This window comes from Nothoprocta perdicaria, unplaced genomic scaffold, assembly GCF_003342845.1.
Source record: "Nothoprocta perdicaria isolate Ctin4 unplaced genomic scaffold, notPer1 scaffold_118, whole genome shotgun sequence".
Classification (NCBI taxonomy): domain Eukaryota; kingdom Metazoa; phylum Chordata; class Aves; order Tinamiformes; family Tinamidae; genus Nothoprocta; species Nothoprocta perdicaria.
Genome location: NW_020454294.1, coordinates 267637 through 289118, shown reverse-complemented (window position 1 = coordinate 289118; position 21482 = coordinate 267637). Strand labels below are relative to the sequence as shown.

Genomic DNA, 21482 nt, shown 5'->3' with positions numbered 1-21482 from the left:
TCCTGCCAGCCTGGCAATCACAGGGACTGCTGGTAAGGCAGTTTGCACAGGAGAGACTGCAGCTGTCTTGAAGGGAAGACATACAGTACATGTCAAAAATCTTACTGTTATATTATTAAAAATAACAGAAAAAAACACAAGTAATTCCAAAAGGAAGCAAGAATGACCGGTGCAGTTCTGGCTTTCTCTGCATTCCGCATGCTCTAAGCTGCAAGGGGGAAGGTAGCCAAGGAAAATGTAAATGTATATGCTCCTTGCTAACAAAAAAAGCAATCTGCCAAGCATTGGTGTGAATTCCAATCCTGCCCGTTTCAAGGAATCCTGTGCTTCAAAGCCCAACAGGAACTACCTAAAGATTACCAAATCAGGCAGAGACAGCATCTCTTATCTCCCTTGTTGTCTTGGAAAATCATCCGAGGAAGTTAAATAAATAATCACAGCAGYGAACTGCATAAAAATCGCCATTACTCATGCTACATATTATAGGGACCATGTAAAGAGAAAGAGAGCTATCTATGGAATCATTGTGTTCTTCAAGGTTAGCAAATGAATTATTGCTATAGAAACCACAGCTCTTTTCTTTCCTAACAATCTAGATTATGAACCCACTTCACAGTTGAGACATTTCTAGCATCTACTGCAATGTTTACCAGTTAAAGGCACTACAAATCAAGCTGTAYGAGCTATATCTATCTAAAAAGCCATTAAAAAAAGAAAAACAGAAATATTTCTGAACAGTTGCATTCAGACCATTTCTTTTTATGTGGGTAAGGCAGCTCCAGAATTGTAGGTTAGAACAGCAGAAATGTAGGTTAGAAACAACACTGTTAAGAACAGAACGTTAACCATTTCATGGATATCAAATGCTTTCATCCGAAGGAAAGCAAAAAGGAAAGATGAAAAGATTTTACACATTTACAGAACTAGGGCAGAAAACTTGACTGCAACCTTCAGTCATTTAGGTATTGTACCTACCACATCTATTCCTCTCTTTGATGGGATACAAGGTAAGAGCTGGCACCTCTGGCAGGGACAGTCTGCATCGTGACAGGTTCTCAGTGCCAGGATAGATGCTAACTGCTTTGAAGGGTGACACGAACATGAAGAGCACTAAGCCATGAATCTGTGCATCAACCACCTCAAACTCCTTTCTCAACAGGCAAAAGGAGAACCCTTCATATGATTATTGCAGTTATATTAAGGCACGTGGGTTATCAGAAGAGGGCATGTTTCATCAAGGTTGTCTATTTGCAACCGGAGACTAGGAGTTCCCAGGCATGGCTACTATTCTGATTTCAAACTGGGTTTTACTGCAACAGGATCAGCTCCCTTCCAGTATCCAAGCAGCAGCATTTCAGTAGCATTTTTAAGGAAAAATCTCACCTAAACAGACAAGAAAGTGGTGACTGGTGTTGGTGGTGACTGGAAAGCTGAATCTCCCAGGATTTCTTTCCAGCAGAGACTATGGAAACTCTGCAACTCCCAAACTCACTTCCCCGTCCAGGCATTCTCACTGAAGAGCTTCAGAGGTTCCCTTTAAATTGGCCACAAATAGCTTCATAGTGACAAATCTTCAAATTCTGTTTTCTTAACAGAGTCCTGTCTCCTCATGTCTGTCTGCCCCCATGGAGGAACTTGTAACTGGCTTTACTTCGGATGGTGAAGCCTTTTCCTCAACAGGACTTTAACTGCCTCTAACTTTAGCACTGCTTTGATTTTAAAGAATGGAGCTCTGCTATCCTGACTCATCATTTGCTCTACGTAATGTAGTTAAAGCTCCTGTGGATCCTAACCTGTACAGCTAGGTTATTGATAGGCTGACAATACCATACACTCTTATCTGAACTAAATACAATCTAAGAGAGAAGGCAGTGTGTACAGAGGAGCATATRATGAAGCCAAACTGTTAAGCGTTATAGGTTACTATTTTTTGTTGCCATGGATTACTTCAACACATTTCTGGCACTTGCTTATTTGCTTTCTGATGCTGCACTTGAATACTGATTAGGGAAATGAAAAGAATTAAACTGATCTCAACTGGTTATCAGCTTCACTCCACATGAAGATGAGCGGTCTTAAAATGTTCCACATCCACCCACAAGAAYCAAGAGTCCAACCACTCTCAGCATCCTTGTGTAGAGCTGCCCCTCACCTGGTAACCTCTCTGTCTAGCTTTGGAGAATATTTTGAGGACACTTGTCAGCACAAAAAACTATGAGCAGGAAATTCTTTATAAACATTTGTACCCAGTGTCATACAGACCGTGCTTCACAGTAGTCAAAACTACAAATGCATGCATGAAAAGGATGATTAACTAATGAATGCTCTGGTATTTCAGCAGCTATTTAACTGTTCTGGTTCATTTCAACTGAACTGAACAATTCAGGTAATCCTTTCCCTTGTCTAAGTCACTGACACAAAAGGAGAACCTGGGCAAGGAGAATTATTTTGAAGCAAAAATTAAATATTTAAATGAGTAGATAACTACTCATCATTTACAGGATTTTCTGGCCTCATCACTGTGCATCTCATCTGCTCATTTTTCTTTTATGAGCTTAGTGCYGATGAAATATATGACAACAACTATCATGAGGACTGAAATCCTTTGCTTATTTGCAGAATAGGTGAATTAGATCTCCTTAGATTTTCCTGATCCTGTTGTATATTGACAACATACCTGTTGTRATATAAGAATCCAAAAGCTTAATGAATCCACACAACTAAACATACTATACATATGTTGCTCCAGGTGACAGACAAAAGAATATGGAAAATTCCTACAAACATGCACATGGAGGTGCTACAGCTCTTTCTTCAATGGCCTTGAGAGGTGTGTAGATAAGCTGGCTAGATTTTCTTTTTCTGAACAGGTCATATTTTATTAAAAAATAAAGTAAAAGAAGTTGCAATTACAGTGGGAAGGATTAGCTAGATATGTCTTTCAAATATCAACATCATGAGCACTTCTATAGATCAGACCTTGTTCCCTGTGCTTGATCAAGTTGATGTTATAAAAAGATAGCGTTGAAACTTGCAAGATTCAGACTACACAGAACAATTTCCTGATTTTCATTCTGATACAATGTGAATGCATCTACTAAGAATGTGTACTGAAAAATGAATTTCAAATAACCACATGCTGCAATCTTGATTTTTTTCTGAATCAAAAATGGAGACGAATGCTACCTGCATGATCCTCTGTAAAATATGAAGGATACTTGATTATTTGATGCTGATAAGAAAGAAATCATTCCTTCTGGTTTAAGACCAATTTAAGCACAAGCAAAGGTAGTAGTACCTATGCAACCTGTTTTATCATTATTATTAACAAAAATTAGATAATATTCCAAAAGCTTGTATTTCTTCGGGTTTTCTTTTTCCTTTTAACTTCAATGTATTCTTTTGGTCTCTATTGCATTCTCAAGACACAGCCAATTCTCTTACTCTTAACATGCTGAATATCATCTAAAGAGCAAAAATGACATCCAGATTTTTATCTGCATTCCAAAGAATTGAGTGATTCTTCACACTTTAATTTGATAACAGATTTTTTATGGTACCTCCTGTTCTTTCTGCACCTGCTGCGATACATGCAGTTAGTCTGCTCTGTTATTAAAACCTCATATTATGAATCAAAAGTAATCCCAAGTAGCATCGTATATTTCAACTATTGCCAAAACTCCAATAATTTGAACGTGCTGAGCYGCTCAATGCACCACAATATCCTTATTTAAAGTCAATGACAACCATTTCCACTCTTTTTCTCCTTCACGATCAACTCAAGACCACACAAGACAACAGCAACCACCAGCAAGAAGGACAAGCATCTCGCCACCACCATTTGGTTCCCAYTCCTTAGCATACAAGGGATATCAAAGAACAACCACATAAAGCCCAAATAGCCTGCTGGACCAATGCTAACATATTTTTCATATTTCAGAAAAAAAAAAGGCAGCCTTAGAAAGGCAATCTTTGTCATAGCAAAGCTACAGATCTTAATACAGCTACTGGAAAAATGGTAGATCTGTCATCACCAACTACACTAGGCCTCTCTGCTCCATTTCATTATAGAAKATCCTACTGCAGAAAAATAAGAACCTTCCCTTTCCCAGGATTACAGAATTAGACTCTTCTTATTGACTTTATGCTCTCGTTATATTCTACATAGGTCTAGGTCCATTTAATTAATTTAATGAAGGACCATCATGGCTGGTCAGTGGCCAGGCCTTGACTTCAAAGCTCCTGTGCATTTCAAAAGCTGGATGGGAGGGGAAGGTCGGGGGAGAATGAAATAGGAAAAAATATATCCTTTCCAATCTCCCTTCCTATCCAGTAACATGATAACTTGCAGCTCYAAAACAAAAGCTTCACAGAAAATATTCAGATATAAGATGGACAGAGAGTATTTTGACCTTCAGTAACAGAGGAGAAACTACAAAATGCACAGGCAAAATTTAAGTAATTCAATGTTTGCAGGAAAAATAAAGGCAAGAACATTCTTCATTCATTGATTCTCTCTGCAAGCCATATTACTGATCTCCTAAAGAAAAAAAATATATATATACATATATAGAGAGAAATTCTCTGAGTCCCTTTTACCTGTGACATCTAGCTAGGTCCCCAAATGAAAGAGATTAGACACTGAAAGCACTTGACCCCAGYGGGCCAGAACGACAGTTCTGCTCTGACATTATCCAAAACGATAGTACAGGAGCTCTGCTACGTAGATTCTGCAGGAAGATGCTCGCTTGTCACCTGGAATAATGGATTCTACATTTCTTCCTACCAACAAACTGACCTGTCTGGCATCCTTTCCTTTATCAACTACACTCAGATTATTCCTTAAAAACAACCCCATTTCTTTTGCAGGAATGTTGTAGGGCTTTTTTTTTTTTTTCCTTTTGCATTTTTCTTCATAAGCACAAAGCTTCCTCCTCCCCCTTCTTTGTTTGAAACACACAGCATTTTTCTGCAAAAGCCATGCAAAATGATATTAAAAAATGGGCATGAGAAAATCAGTATAGCAATTCTTGATTTTTAGCGACCGACATTCTGCAATTTTACCCTGCGTTCATGCAAACAGACCCACACAGACTGCAACAGTTCACACCCTGCAAATGTGGCCTATTCAGTCCTTTTCCCTGCGAACAGAGGAAAAAATCCCAAGGCTTTTACATTCTATGCACATGCAATGTTACATTTATCTAATCACAGACATCACTTTCACAGAGACATATAGACTCCATTTTGCAGAACCCTGCTACTAAGGCATAAAATTAACACCTAAAAATAGATCCTTATTGTCTTTTTTACGTGGAAACATCTACCCTGGTAGCATGCTCCACCAGCCTGTTCACCCCCCAGAAAGCTGAAGAAAAAAATCTCTACCTCAAACCCACATCCACACTACAAATATCAGTACCACACACGAAAAACACAAAATCCTTACCTATGAGCTGCATTCTTTCAAAAGTAAAACGGTTTGACTTCCTTTCTACCTAATCTGCCCACTGCCCGGACATATTTGAGCCTGCCTTGCAAATATTTGCTCCCTTCCTCTCTCCCTGCACGGCATCCGCAGTTATCCGGCATTACTTACATTCTCTTCCATATAAAAAAAAAAAAAAAAAATCAGACATTACATGAAAGGGAAAGAAAGAGACAGCCCATTTCAAAGCATCTGGCAGGGCTCCGCTGGCAGGCGGCCAAGCCTCTGCTAAATCTTCCTCTCCTCGGGAGCATGCTCACTCCAAACCAACAGGACGTTGCTGTGGCAACACGGTAGGCAGCCTCCAAGCATGAACAGCCATTCTGTTTTCCGAGTGACAAAACCACACGCTACAGGGGAAGCGAAAGGGAAACGATGTTTGACCTTCCTCAGGAGCCAGGCTCCACTTGATTTTCCGAGGGAAAGCAGCCAATGCTCCCAAGAGCGGGGTAAGATGTACTCCTTCCCTCCTCAAAGAGGGGCAAACAAATCCACAACACAAAAAAAGGGCCCCTCCCACTTGTTTGAGGATTTAAATATAGGCAATAAAAATAAAAACAAATTCTATAAATTCATTCCACGAGACATTAAGACACGTTACCTTCCACCCATGTGGGAAAAGAGTCACTCAAAATGTTTTACTATATTCTAACGCAGCATAACATTTTACCCCAACCCAGCACCTATTTCCGACCTTTTCTAATCTCCAGTGAGTGYGCTCAGGAACAAACTAACACTGTGACTCACCTTTCAAAGAGCTGGACTGCTTTTAGTCTTGGGCAGCAAATAGCTTTTAGAGGCTCTACACATTAGCTCACACCTTTATTCAACCTAGTAATTTAGTGTTAGYAGTTTGTTTTGTTTTTTTAAATAAACCTTTGTTTTCAGAAACAAGTTCCTTTTATTTAACATTAGATTATTGCTATTTGGCTAAACATTGCATTTTGGCTCCCGTTCTCTCCATATTTCTTCCTCTTTGACCCTGATTCTTTCCATCACTCCTTTCTGCCTTGAATTCTTAATTTATGAGATTTGTCTTCAATATCTGCAGTGGATAATAGCAAGCTACCTGCTATTGCATGCAAATCCCATCACAGAAAGCTCGTAGCAAAGGCGAGATAAACAGGTCTGCAAAGTCACTGAATGGAGGAAGCTAAATCTGAGCTGAAACTTTGGCAAGTGGAACACCCTTTAGGCATAAAGTTATTCAGTTATCTTTGAAGTATGACTGAAATTGCCCAGACTTACTGCTACTTCTTCAGATTTTTCTTCTCGCTTTTCTTCTTCTTCATCAGTTTCTGCAGCAGCCCCCTCTTCCTCGTCACTGCTGGACGATTCCAGAATTTCACTTATGTCCATTTTCCAGTTACGAGGAACACCCTTGACGTTGAAGAATGTGCTTGCTTCCTGAAACCCTACAGAAGAAAGTTCCCTGTTTTTAATCTCATCCAATATATTCAGAATTAACAAGCATTTTTAACTTCCTTTTTATATTGTTATAAATTGCAATGCCAATATAAACCAAAATCGAAATGCAGAATAAAGTTAACATAAGGTGATAAGGAACATACTTCAGCTTTAAACAGTCTACCTATTTTGCATGTCAAGTTTGTTGGATTATCCCATATACATCATCCACATTATTTTCTGGGCAAATGTCTTTACGAGCAGTACTAGGATCTTCACCTATTTACAGGCACCATATCAAAGAAAAACGCCTAGAATTGTGTGCAACTGTGCTCTGTTTCTGTATGTGTGAATGAGACAAATACTGAGATACAAAGTTATTTAAAAAAAATAAACCAAAGTTGGATCAAGTAGCATGAGTTCATTCGTTCTCTTCCAAAGRTATGCATGTTGAAAATTTAGATTGAGACACAAATTAAGAATATGCTAAGAAGTTACATTACGTTTTGGGAGAGAGAAAAAAAATACACTAATGAGTAAGGGAATGAGGGGGCAGGGGAGAAGTCACATTCCCACAATGGGAATACCTCAAATTCTTTTCCTTGAATAGGTGCTCCATGGGGGGGAAAAAAAAAAACCAAAGCAAGACAAACCCAGATAATCCCTAGAACACACCCCCTTGACAAAATAAAAGCCTTTAACGAAGAGGAATCATAAAACAGATAAAAATTAAAAAGGTTTGTCCTTCAACAAGCTACTTGCAATATTGCTGGAGAAAAAATATCATCAGTATTCCCTTTGCTCAGTTACTAAGGCAAATTGCTATATTCAGTCAGTTAAACAGAAGTTTGTCTGAACTGTTTAGTCATGTGTGAGCTCTATGGCTATATTGTTCAGAGAAAACTCTCCTTCACTGGGCATGTATGGAGTGTTTCTTCCCCAAATATGTCTTTCCAGCTTCCAACAATCAATGGCTGAAATATTTCCCAAGCCAAGCATTGGCTCCAGAGTCTCAGATTTAATAGCTGCTGATGGATATTCTCCACAAATTTGTCTAATCTCTTTATATAACCATTTGTGTATTTGGCTCCGCAAGACTCCTCTGCGGCAATGAAACCCACAGTCCAATTACATGTTACATGGGAGGAAAAAAAAAGGGGCGAAAAAATWCACATCCCTTTTTCAGCTTATACCTTATATCTGGTTATTTTATTGGCTCTCCTAAAGGTCTTCTACTCAAAGTTAATAATGACTTCCAAATATCTTCTAATTATCATTAATTATTATAAAAGTGATAATCAAAACTGCCTTAATACTCTGAGAACCATGTTTAATCCTTGCTTCTAAAGATATAAATATATACATATGTATTTAATATAAATATTTTAGAATTTGCTTTTTGATCAATTTTGTAACTCAAGGTCTGACTTAGAAGCAGCACCAGAAGTTTTAAATAAATACTTACATCCAGGTGAGAATCTGGCCTTCCACATACACACTAAAACATGGATATTGTAGTCACATCATCCATCCAGAAATCAAACTCTATTATTAGCCTTTTATATCGAATATTCATCACAGACTATGCAGGAAGGCATATTCAATAAAGTTTTCTCCTTGTTCTCCTTGTATTTTTCAGATAAAGAGAAGTATGTTTAACTCTAGCATGCAACTTTGGCTTTATGGGAGGTGAATATATATATTCCATTGCAAAATGACATTTCATATACTCTACCTTGAACATACTCTATTCATTTTGCATGAATGTACAGCAAAACAAAACAAGAATAAAAATCAAAAGACTGAAGCTTCTACTAGGTGCTATTTTAAAGACAAGGAGGTTGTATCCCAAGCTGTTCTAACTCAGCACATTTAAATTGCTTGCAAAAATCSTAATGCTTTAACTTCAAATAAACACTAGGTCACRTACTTTAAAAAGTACAAAAAGTACAAAAATTATTACAYAAAACTATTTTTAAATGGCTAGAACTTATTCTAATTTACCTTTCTTAGTAGAGGATTCAGACTTTGGTAAGTTTAGAAAATCTAGTTCTTTAATGTCTTTTCTTGCTACTGAGTAACTGAAAAAAAAAAAAAGAAAATTGTATTAATTTAAAATAATAGCAGGGCAAGTACTCTCCTTAGAAAAACAGAAATTGCTACATATTCAAGATTTGTCATTTATTTTCCAGGACATTTCTAAGTATTAAAGAAATAAGGCAATTTTTATTCAAGGTCATAATATAAAACTCAAAAGGAGAATAAACTTCCAATCTCAATCTTCCCCTGAAATTCAGATACTAAAATTACTCTTGTAATTAAGAGAGTAAAGTTTCTGTGTTTTAAGTGTTAGAGCTACACAAATTTACAAGCAAAGATGTTCCAAACATGGAGAAAAAAATTTCTACGTTGTCAGTAAACTAACAAACAGTTGCCATCCAAAATAGCAAACTAGTTAAAAAGAAACAAAACCTCTATTTTCAAAGTAAGTGTTTTTTTAACTAGTGCAGAACAGCGATCCAGTTAAGTTCAGCTATCTGCATTAATACATGACTGATTTATTTTTACATTGCAAAAGTGTTCCTACTGTAACACATACTGAAGTTGCTCTATTCTAAACTTCTACTGAGTACTCAGCGGCTGAATTACTACAATAGAAATGCTAACCAACCTGCAAGGAAAGACTTACAGGTGAATTAATAATTTTTTTTCTTCTTTCTATTATTTATTCCAGAAAAACTGGAATAAAATTTCAGGAATTAGAGGCTGCCATTGTCTGAAGCAACAATACTATGGGGGAAAAAAAAAAAAAAAAANAAAATTTCAGGAATTAGAGGCTGCCATTGTCTGAAAAAAAAAAAAAAAAAAAAAAAAAAAAGGAAAAGAAAAAGAAAAAGAAAAAAACAGAGGGAGTCTGCATGTTTTTCCAATAACACTCTACCTTCAGTGTACGACTGTCCAGACCAACCTAGCCTGCTGATGACACATGCCAACATCAGGAGGCCAAAATGAATAAAGCTTCCAGGTACCTAAATGTGTTTCAATAACCAAGGAGTGGCATCCTGCTCAAAATCATGGCTGTTAAGGTCTCAGATTGCTCACTTTCAAAGAGAAAGAGGATGAGAATTGGCCTTCTGCAAAGATGTTTTCAGTTACAGTATGTTGAGACAGATGCATTATAAGGATGAGCAGAAATAATGGGAAACAGCTTAACACAAAAAGTAGTTTCATATGCTTTTGACTRGATCATTCCTTAAATAATAGGCATCCCTCTCGCCCTTTCTCTCATTTTTAATGTTTAGGACTATATAATTTGTCTTTTTTTTCCCCAGACATCTTTGTTCAGATTTTTGTAAAAATTAATTCAACAGATACTTGAAATCCACTTCTCTTTTTTTAAAAAGTTGGTTAAAGACTTTGAAACTTGATTTTAAATCAGCAACGAGTATCTGGGCACTAGAAGGAATGAGTCAATCAGAGAGCAAACTACTGTAAGGGTTTTTCGTTCTACTCCTTAAAAAAAAAAAAAGGCAAGAAAAATCTCTGGAAACCCAATGAAATCCATCACTACAAAGACGATGTAATTSAGGAAAAAAAACACACATGCGGGAAGAATTTAATTGGAAGTGGATTATTAATAAAAACTGTTAAAAAACACAGAAAAAAAAATCAGGATTCAAATTCTTATGGTGAAAKTAACTCTTAACCTCACATGTTTTTCAACTTGTGCAAGATTTTAGGTACTCCACTACATTCTAACCCATTTGTTTTTTTCACTTAGAACCAAAGTGGAAAAGCTATTGCAAACAAACAACACTCCGCAAAATTGTAYCCTTTACTTACAGAAAAAAAAAAGGTTAATGTCATCAAAGGGAAAATCTCATTAGTTTTTCYTATTTTTTTCCTTTATAAAGCTACTACTTACAATTTTGAATCTGCAAAGGATCGAACTAAGCACTGGTCCTTCTTCACTGTCACATCATCATTACAGCTGGGAGATACAACCTGAAGTTTCAAATAAAACACTTTATAAGCAAAGAAAAGGTTAATCTCGATAGCAAAGAAAGAAAGATAGGTATCAGAAAAAAAGTCATTTTTCTATTATATTCCGAGAGAAGCAGCAGGCACTCCAATATAAATTGCAAAAGGCCAGCAGTGAAAAATTTCAATAAGCAGTTAATCCTTCACTATTCAATCTACTACTTGCCATGTGCAAGCTCAAAACATGTACTATTTAATTTATAAACTTATAAAAACTACTCTATATGAACAACACTGTTCATATGAAATCCGTACAACGCATCCATTTAAAAAGAAAAGTCACATGGCCCACTCATTTKATATTAACTTTTGATCTTAGACATCCAAACTGCTGAATAAATAGTATTTTTAGAGTTGTGGAAAGAAAAAAACCCCACATCTTTCCACAGGAGAAGAGGAAAAAAAAAAAAGAAAAAAATATATTTGCAATATTTGAATTACCACAAACATAGAATAAGGTTATGTTTTTGCTCTAGACCATATATGAATAGAAAAAGTCATCATGATATACTCTTGGATATACCAGGATCAGCAGAAGTTGTGCCACCTTATTCAGCTGAAGCGGGATTTTACCCCAACATCACAAAAAGACATTCCTGTTTCTCAGTGAAAAGAGGACAGAACAGTTACAGGRCCTATGTTAGCTTAATCTCCTATTTAGGACCATATTAATTTAAAACCTATCCTTAGTAAAGGGATATACAGCAATCAGGACACACATAAGAATATCCATTTTATGCTAAAATAAAGTCAGGATCAGCTGTTCATCCTACTGCATCAGTAAGTTTTTTTCAGGGAAGTAGAATATAGCTAGGCAGCGTAGTCAACTTTTTTACAGCAGAAAGGAGAATGTTAAGTTACAAAATTGCTAGATCTGAACTCTTTCCAGCTTATCCTGAACACTCACAGTAAACGAAGTAGGACATAGTCAGTTATGTAAATGGTATCTACAATAATCAGTGAACAAAACCTGTCAGTTCAGTTTTAATGAAATCTGTTCTTTAATTGACAGATGTCTGATGGATGATGACAGAAGATTTATATTCAACTTGCCCAATGATACTGCAAAAAATTTACTTAAGAGAAGAATTTTTGTTTTAAACTTGGTGTTTAAAAATCTCAAAGGTATCTACCTGTAGGGTGCAAGTCTAGGCACTTGTAATCATTCCATATATATTAATATTTAGCTATGGCTAAAAACATCTATATTCTCTATTTATAGTCAAATARAAATAATAACTAATCTGTATTGCTTGAGTAATTGACTGCTCACGTTAATGTACGCATAAAATGTACTTCATAAACTTGCAAGTGTAAGGAAAAAGGCAATCATTAAAAAAAAAAAAACCCTACAAAATGTTCCACTGCATTTAAAATGTATGAGCCTAGATCTTTTTAAATTTTAAAAAATTAAAGTTCTAATATACCCAATTTCTTAAGAAAAGCATCATTACATACCAACCATTTTAAAGGCAGTTCTGAAGCAAGTCATAAAACTCAATAACAGCTACACAAAAATGCTAATACTCCTTACATTCTTAACTCTTCTGCTGCTCATAGATAAAAATGTTTGTAAAAAATAAAAATATGAAACAGCATATCTGTGTATCAAAGCTTAGTTGCAAAGCTGCATCTTTAACTTCCTTATACAAGTTGGGAAGTTTGCAAACCATCCTGGCCAGGAAAACAGTGTAAAAAAAAGCAATTCTTAAACTAGTCATATAACACTTAAAAATAAAGATAATAAAAATTAAAAAATAGTAATATCATATCAGAGTTGTCAATGACTTAGTGACTCACCAAAGCTGGATACCAGTCTGCCTTCTCAGAACTGCAAGTCACGCTCACAACTTTGCCAAGTAATTCATCACTGAGACGYTTTTTATCTTCATCCTCTTCTTCGCTACTTTCTTCTTCTTTTTCATCTTCTGTGCTAAATTATTTAAACATACAGTATTTTACAATTTTTAACTGAAGAAAATATTTGAAAGCAAATACAGCTTATCACCGAATCTTGCCTGCCATTCTGTAAAACTTAAAGACCTMAATTAGAATTTGAGGAGCTATATTTACTTGACATACACTAAGTGCACTTATTTAGAGGAATTTTGCAGAAATCCTTTCCAATTATAAGTAATATTGCAACAGCATCATGCTGAAATTGGAGGCATGAATCTGACTATGCACAGATATGAAACAAAAGGATAAAACTTCTGCCATGGAAGTTTAAAAMCACTTTTTTTTCCCCTATCCTGTATAGTAGGAAGAGGTTAAAATTCCTTTATTTTCTGACATGCCCAGCTCCTATTACATCAGGAAAGCATAAAGATTCTTAAGGTTATTGCAAGAAAAAAACCTCATTTTTATGCAGAAATGTTTATATATATTAACAGTACTATGAATTACTTAAGTTCACTACCTGTCTACACAGCTCATATTATAGACTTCTGTGGCACTGCCTAAGCTTTAGCAAAGGACAATGAAGAAAAAATAAAACAGAACTAGGAAAACTCACACAGGAAGAGATGATCTTCTTCCTCTATTGGATTTCTTCCCAATAACTGGCGTTCCAAAGTGCTCTGGATTGGTTAGTGGCAGTTGGTCAAGTGTCTAGAGAGAAAAAGAAGAAACAAAGTTATTTTCTATTTATTTTTCAAATGATAAAGAAACTTTCAGCTTCCAACGCACACCCATCACTGCTTTACCTCACTTTCTGCAAAGTGCCTTTCTCCCTTCAAGCATAACGAAGTTCGTCTCAAGGTCCTTTCATCACCGTCATCAAAAACTAGAATGAAGTCAAGAAAAGACATTCACACAACGTGATCAGATCTATCCTGCAAGTTGACTAAACAAGTTTGCTATTTATCTCACAATTCAGAGTACTGTCTAAAGCATGACTTTCAAGACCTTCATTTTAATTTGATACACAAGCAAAACAAAGTTTGTCATTCAAGATCCTGCCCAAGAACAGTTAAACATTTTCCTACAGAGATTGAAGCCAATGCAAAGCAAAGCTTTCAGATGCAATCATCTCAGTCCAATTTAGACACATCTCTTATCAATATACTGCACTGCTTCAAACTCTAGCTCCTGGCTGCATAGTTACTGTTATCTAAATCATAGGGATTTTCTGTTTAACCTATGCATTTACTTCTTACCTATGCTGTCTTTTAATTCTTTTTCTCTTTCTACAAATGATCCGGATAAGAGACCAAATACAAAATGATGGAAAGAAATACAATCAGAAAGTTTTCAGCACATTATCTACAGTGTGTTGTCAATAGACCAAGGAGCAYTGGAAGTTTGAAGCTGAAAGTCGTGAAACAAGTTGTGAAAGAATACTTGATAAATGTGCTCTTCTCTTAAAACTCACGCACAAACCAAGGATAAATTTTATCTGCAGTATACAGCTGAAGAAGTCCAAGAAGGGTGAAGTTATAGATTTGGCCCATGGAACATGTACTTTTTAGTCAGTTTAAATAATACATTTACAYGAAAAGCTCCTTAGAGGGAAAGAGGGATTTTTTTATCCCCTCTTAAAAAAAACAGTTCAGCATCTACAAATCACTGAATATATATTAATTGACAAAAAGTTTAGTTATTGGAATAGTTTGTGTTTTAGGAAAAGTGTGTTTTGGCAATGGACACTTTACTTTGCCATGTTCTGGTGCATATCCCACTACCTGAGCTATGTGAACAGGTCCTTTGCAAAGAGCAGAGACCAGGTGACTGCAGCCTGGCATTCCAGGTAGGTAAAAGATTATTTGTATGGGTCAAAGTGCAGAACACTGCGCACTTGTCAATACTTACAACTTACAACTTTTTAAGGGTTTTACATTATCAGACTAGAGATACTGCTGTGCTATATTCCACTATTGAGTTATCTTAATGGCCTAGGTGTTGATACCTGACTATAAAAAACTACTGATTTTTCTACTTCCAACCAACAGGTAGCCATATATTTAATTAGCCATACTACCAAATCTTTCCAAAACCTAATAACAACAAATGTATATATATGCATGTAATACATGCATATTATATATATWTWTATATATATATATATGTATGTATGTATATAAACCAAAAACTATACATTAAAACCAGTCAAACCAAATTCAGGAGCACTAATATCACTCTCAAAACTTTTTATTTATTTATTTACTGCTACACCTTGCACTGAAGGGTAAAGCAAACTATAAGCTCTTCCCTCTCCATTCTTCAGTATTGGTACCCACTGATGAGCAAAGCACAAGGGCCAAAGGTCCCAGAATAATCCTGAAGTAGTAACTTCCTAAGTTCAGTAACTTTAACTATTCATTAAAAAGAATAAATTAAAGCTGCCAACCACTTTGAAGTTTCATTACCCATTCTTAATGTTTAAATCATCATCTCTTTTTATACAGCGTTATAAGATCTTTTTCAGCGTATTTTTGAATTTTCAATTGTTTTGTGGACCCCACRATTGTAGTCATTTATCATTGCTTTATAAAGGCTTGAAGGCACATTGTTGTCATTCTCTTTTGCTGAACACATTTAATAMTAAAGTCAAAATAGGGATTTTACACAAATAACTATTTCTGGGGCAAAAAGCTGGTCATCAGCAAGAAGCAACTTTATTGAAAAGAGCAAACAGAACCTGACACTTAAAAGCAAAGAGATCAGTCTCATCTATCTCCAGTTTTGAAGTTTTATCTGTTTAATTAATACTAGCACAGGACAGGAGGAATCAGGCAAATCATTCATAAACCAGAACATTTTTCAAATCAAGCCAGTTGGCAAAACACGGCTGTATAATAGTATGGGACATATAAAATGCTCAAAATGTTTATCCCTCCATAATTCCATATTTCTCCTTCTTTAGGGATGCTAAACATTGTACAAATACTGAGCACTAATTGAAATGCATTACTAAAATACTTTAAACAGCTTAAACTAGGACACATACAGAAATCATGACAAGTAAGAAAATGTGAAATATTTTGCATTTCTCAAATTAAATAAGCATGTAAGTTAACTCACAGCTTAGAAAGCCATASCATGTTATATTCCCAACAAGTGCTTAGAAAGCCGTATCATTAMATATTCCTAACCAGTGCAGGACAGACACAGACTGCAAAAATGTTATCAGAAGTAACAGTTTCATAAATTTCTATCTCACTTTCAAGGGCAAAAGAGCAAAGTCTTCTTCTCTTCTTGGAAAGAAGAATCAATAATAAATCACAGAACTAAGTTTTTTCCTTTTAATTGCTCCTCTGACCCAGAGATACTCATGCTTTCAATCAAGACAGTTATGCCATCACCTGTATTCCCAGCCTTGCACTTGAATGAAGACGAAACTACCACATGCCTCAAAAAAAGCCTCTTTTTGCAAGCTTTCTCCTGCCACTTCTCTCTGCTTTCCCCAGCAGTAGCTACAGTACTAGGACAGCTGCTGGGCCCTTTCCATAGAGGGGGAAAGTGCAAGGCCGTCCCGAATTTTGTAAAACTGACACAGGTGGAGCTCGAAAAAGAAAGAAAAAAAAGAAAAAAAAAAAAAAAAAGGCACTCCTTTTGAAGAAATAAATTTTCTTTTCCTTCCTTTCACCCAAGAGGCAGTTAACACACAACTTCAGGAAGGGAAGAAGATGAAACACAAATTTTCAGACCTCCCTCCCAAACTGCAGCAGGTCAAGYAATTGGCATAATTTAAGGGATAGAATCAAGGCATTTAATCGTCGAGATTTTCATATATGTATATGTAAATATATACATATATAAACATACAAATTACATAATTTAAGAACTTTCATCGTGCTTATCTTATTTGCACATAYAGTGGTCCCTATAGACATCATCTATTCAGTTTAAAAACTTACAAGATTAAAAAGGTAGTTACAAAGCAGAAAATATAACATAATTATTTAAAAGTGTTTTGGCTTTTGTAAAAGCCAAATATTAATAAGAATTAATAGGAATGAACATATTAACAGGAAAGTGCCAGGAATTCTTTTTGTGTTTATGTATTTTGATATGGACCATGAGGCAAAGAGGTCCAAGAATTATGAGGGGAAGAAACAGAGGCCCCCTTATTTTTGATCTTTTCATGTCACACTGAATTGCTTCAGGGTAGAACATAATTTTACTTGACCATGTGAAAGTACCTAAAAATCCAAGAAATTTTCTGTTCTCTCTAAAAAGATTTACTTTGTGCATAAGTGCAACAGCAACTGCAGCCGACACTACAACTACATGATTCACAGGAAGACATCTCTGCAGATCAATGTACATAACACAAAAGCAAAAAGATAAAAATTTCTTTGAAGGAGCAATTATTGTATAAAATGTCACTAGAGAAAGGATAGAACTGGTTTTCCATACAAAATATGATTTTTAGTTATTAAAGTGGGACTAAGAACACTCTTAGATTAATCACAAAACATGAAATATTTTGCAAATGTAGCTACTTTAAGATTCTAGTGAAGAAATTTGTTTGTGCCTTATTAMAAAGGTTAATTAGAAGGAGGCATTCCTATTTTCAGTTCCTTTAAAACATATTTTTTTGAAGAACATGTAGACTTCTAGGGTTTCCATCTCATCCATTAAGAAAAACCTACTTATCTACTTCACAAAAAATACTGTTCATATTACTGCCCCCCTATGCATGACTGTTTAAAACAGGTCCGAGGAGATTTAAAAGAGCATCTTTTCAAGGTATTCTGTCATACARTAAGGATTTCGTAAATACAGACAGCAGGACAGACTGCCTTTTTTTTTTTTTTTTCTTCAAGCTATGCAATAGTTTGATGTTACCATAACAGCTATAGCAAAATAACTTAATACACTGTTATAATTTGCTCCATTAAAAGCTCATTCCTGTTTTCAATCACATACAGAAGTAAGACTGCTTAATTCTAGTTAAAATGCTTAGTATTACGAAGATAAATTAAAATCTGTTAATGTTGAACTTATTTGTTACTTTATCATCTTTCAAATAAAAGGGCATTGCCAGTCCAAAGTTTCTGATAGTGGAAATTCTAGGGATTATATTTCGTAATAAAATTTCCTAAGAAAATATTATTCATACATAGTGGTGCTAAGGAAGAAAGGAAGCAAGGACAGAAGAGAGTGAAGTATCTCCCTATACTCCCATAACATAGTTGTCCAAACAAATGTCTGTAGTGACAGAGTGTTTATCTTAAGAGGAACTTCCGACTCTGTCCATCCAAAGCAACAAATATGAAAAAGCAGAAGCTTTTTAAGTATCACCATTGCCTAATCTTAACAAGGGGGCATGTAATTGTTGCAGAGATACCGTAAACCATATGACTACTTCAGTAAATACTTCTGGAAAGAGAAGAATACATGCTAGCCAGGGACCTAAATCTGCTAGCTAAAAGTCAATATAACAAAGTAGGAATTACCATGAGAATAGCAACATTTATACTGACCACAGGCCTTTCTTCCCATGCATGCTGCTTAATGAAAAACACTGACAAGAGAAAAAGGATGACTACACAGCACGGGCTAGAACAGTCTCCATTACAGTGTTATAGTCACTTTTCTAGTCCTCTTCCCAAGGAGAGATGCTCCAGATAGATCACATTTAAAAAGTTCAGTAAAATGGAAATCTTCAAACTGTCACTGCATCCCAACCTTGTTGATAACAACAGGAAAAAACAGAACTGAGAGGTTTTGGTGTGTGGAAGTTTAGGAAAGAAATTTACAATAGAGAAATTTCCAGAGGGAATCAATCCAATACTTATGAAAAGCCAAAACCAAACTTCTCCCTGGTTAGAAGCTGAATACATCAAAAATGAGTGAAACGGTGCAACATCCAGCTCACTATTGATGAACAAGCACCTTCCATGTCTGGCTGTATGAAGCCTATGTACACTGTTTAAGTCCTAACAAAAACAATCCTGATCCTTCCTCACAAAAATGCTGCCACACCATCAGTTTTCATGAAAAGAGCCTCCTAATAATTACAATATTACCTATTCAGAGAGCAACCCCAGCCTTACCAGAGCAGGGCAGTCCTATAAGACACACATACRTAGACAAGAACGCTCCTCGGTGCTGAACCTGTGTGGTAACTTCAACAAGTTACGTGGCTGCTACTGCGCCAACAAACATTCTATACTGGGCACCACGTAAACATTTTTACCTCATTTCTCCGCCGAACAAAAACCTTCAAAGTTACCAAGACAATGAAAATACATACCAACAAGTAAGAACTGCTCCAGCACCACCCTGTACACCTATTCCCGCTAGCTGTCTAGCAAAGTAGTTGTTTGTAAGTTGTCAGAGACACTAAAACTGCACAAGTTTGTGCATGTATGAATGTATATGCACTCTCTGCATTTTTTTTCTCCTAATTGTAGAAGCAATAGGGGAAGTACAAGAGCCATGCAACACTGTACTCATTATCAACTCATCCTGGTGACAGGGCTCAACATGCTTCAGTGTAACATGCTGTAGAAGAGACTATAAAATTAAGAGGTTTTAAAATTATTTTAAATAAGTTTCAGTTCATCCACAGGAACCCATATGAACTATAAGATGAATATAACTTGAAAGCACCAAAGTGTGAACTTGGAGACTACTCATAAAGGACTATTACCTAACAACAAAAATCTATTTTGTCTGAAACTGCTCCTTTTCAGATGTTCTAGTAATCATATTATCATTACACATAAATAAATGGGGGGGGGGCGGGAAATCTACCTCTGTGCTTTCTGCGAAAGTACTTTCCAGGTACTGTTATTTGTATACAATTACTTTTCCACGTGCAGTTCACGTTGTAACAAAAATGGTTTTATAACCTAAGGCAGTAACCACTCGACTTGTAACAAGTAACAAGGTTCAGTTTATGTAGTTTCCTCATCACGTCAACATCTCTATCTGCACGCTGCCTAATTTGTCCTAAATTCAGTAGAGTGCTATTGTTTTTCTTTTCCTAGGTTGTCCAGAAAGCAATGAACAGARCTAGTGTACAGTTACATACATGTCACAGACACACTCTGATTATGATATGCCCTCTGCAAAGACTTGAGACAAATACAGAGCTTCTTTAGGATTCACCCAAACAACATTTTGGAGGCAAGACGTGTGTAGGGAGACACAGAGCAGGAGCTCTGTGGGGACAGCTCCAGCTCCCCTGCAAGATTTGTGGTTTAGGATTCCTGGATGACACATTTACAGATGAAGCGATGCTTCTGAGATGTTGAGCTCAACAGGATGTTGTGAAGAAGAGCTGGTCAAACCAGTCACACGCACATGACTAGTGCCTTGTACAAACTGCAACAAGTGTGTTAAACAAGTTATTTAAAAAAAAAAAAAAAAGTTTTGGCATGGATTAAATCAACCGACTGAGGTAGCACTAGTAACTACCGTCCCGCAAATAGGATTRAGACATGCTAAGAACTGAAGCTGTAGTACAACTTGGACTAAGTCAATTTTTTTCCTGTTTGGGTAGCCTCACAAGATGAAAATTGTTTTTGTTTTTAAAAATAGGAAAATGTTTCTATAAATCACTTCTGTTTGCAATCCGGCTCCTAAAAATCCTAGAACATCATTGTTGGTTCATTTTCTGATAATCGTTCTCAGAACTGTGAAATGGCCCTGTGCCATGTGCTCTAGGTGACCCTGCGTGTGCAGGGGGGTTGGACTCGATGACCTCTGAGGTCCCTTCCAACCTTGGGCATTCTATGATTCTATGACTTTCCAGAACACATGAAATGCAGAAGACTGAAACCAAGTATCTACTACCTTTTATTTCTGCCACCCTCCCTCCTAAATATGGCACCTCAGAACGACACAACTGGTGCCTCACCTGCAGARCAACTGGACCACCCCATCCTTCACCTGCACGAGGACAAGCAGTCACTCAGGCATCACACCCCTCCCAGCACAGTTGCTCAGACAGCAGCATTTCCAGCAAACTGCCACATGAGAGGACACAGTTATCACTGTGTGACTCTGGACAGCAGCACAAGCAGGTCTGCTCTAAAGACCAAASTTGGGCCAAGCTGGTGCACAAGACCAGATCACAGTCAGAAAGAAAAATTCTCTGCACTGGCTGTACTGAGTTGTAGGAAAGGACAAAAATAAAGTCTTTTCTATTCACAGTAAAATATTAAGATATTAAGATATATTAAGATAATGTTGAAAAAGGAAAGACAAGCCTGCTCCTACAGAAGTAAGAGTACTTACTGCCATCCCACCTGTTTCAGTTGAGTAGACGAGATGGCTGAATTTTGCAACAACAGTTTCCAGACATTGTTAAAATTTCGTTCCAAATAGCTTTTATTTCTTCACTTATACTTTTAGAGAGCTGAATTTCAAAAGCATTTCCAAATCACAGCTGAGAACTCCAATATGACTAAATGTCTTTAGTGCTACCATTATTACGTAAAACTAAGTAAAGCAGTGATTCTGTGACACTAACAATCAAATAAAACCTTAGTTATTTTGAGCAGAGCGTTATCACTATTAATCCAGAGGCCTAYTATTAAAATAGACTGAGCTGATCATCACTGGGTCTCTGTCATTATGTTGGCAACAA

The 21482-nt window shown here is 36.2% G+C and overlaps 1 protein-coding gene across 2 annotated transcripts in view; it reads right to left on the bottom strand.

The window, feature by feature from the left end:
- The window catches only part of ARID4A (AT-rich interaction domain 4A), a 46379-nt gene that overhangs the window by 17643 nt on the left and 7254 nt on the right, over window positions 1-21482 (bottom strand). For both annotated transcript variants that reach the window (XM_026053736.1, XM_026053735.1), the window contains exons 5-10: window positions 13642-13721; window positions 13452-13546; window positions 12737-12869; window positions 10821-10900; window positions 8900-8976; window positions 6737-6903 (exon numbers count right to left, since the gene is read on the bottom strand). In XM_026053736.1, the coding sequence (XP_025909521.1) occupies window positions 6737-6903; window positions 8900-8976; window positions 10821-10900; window positions 12737-12869; window positions 13452-13546; window positions 13642-13721 (632 nt within the window). The remainder of the gene's footprint in view (window positions 1-6736; window positions 6904-8899; window positions 8977-10820; window positions 10901-12736; window positions 12870-13451; window positions 13547-13641; window positions 13722-21482) is intronic.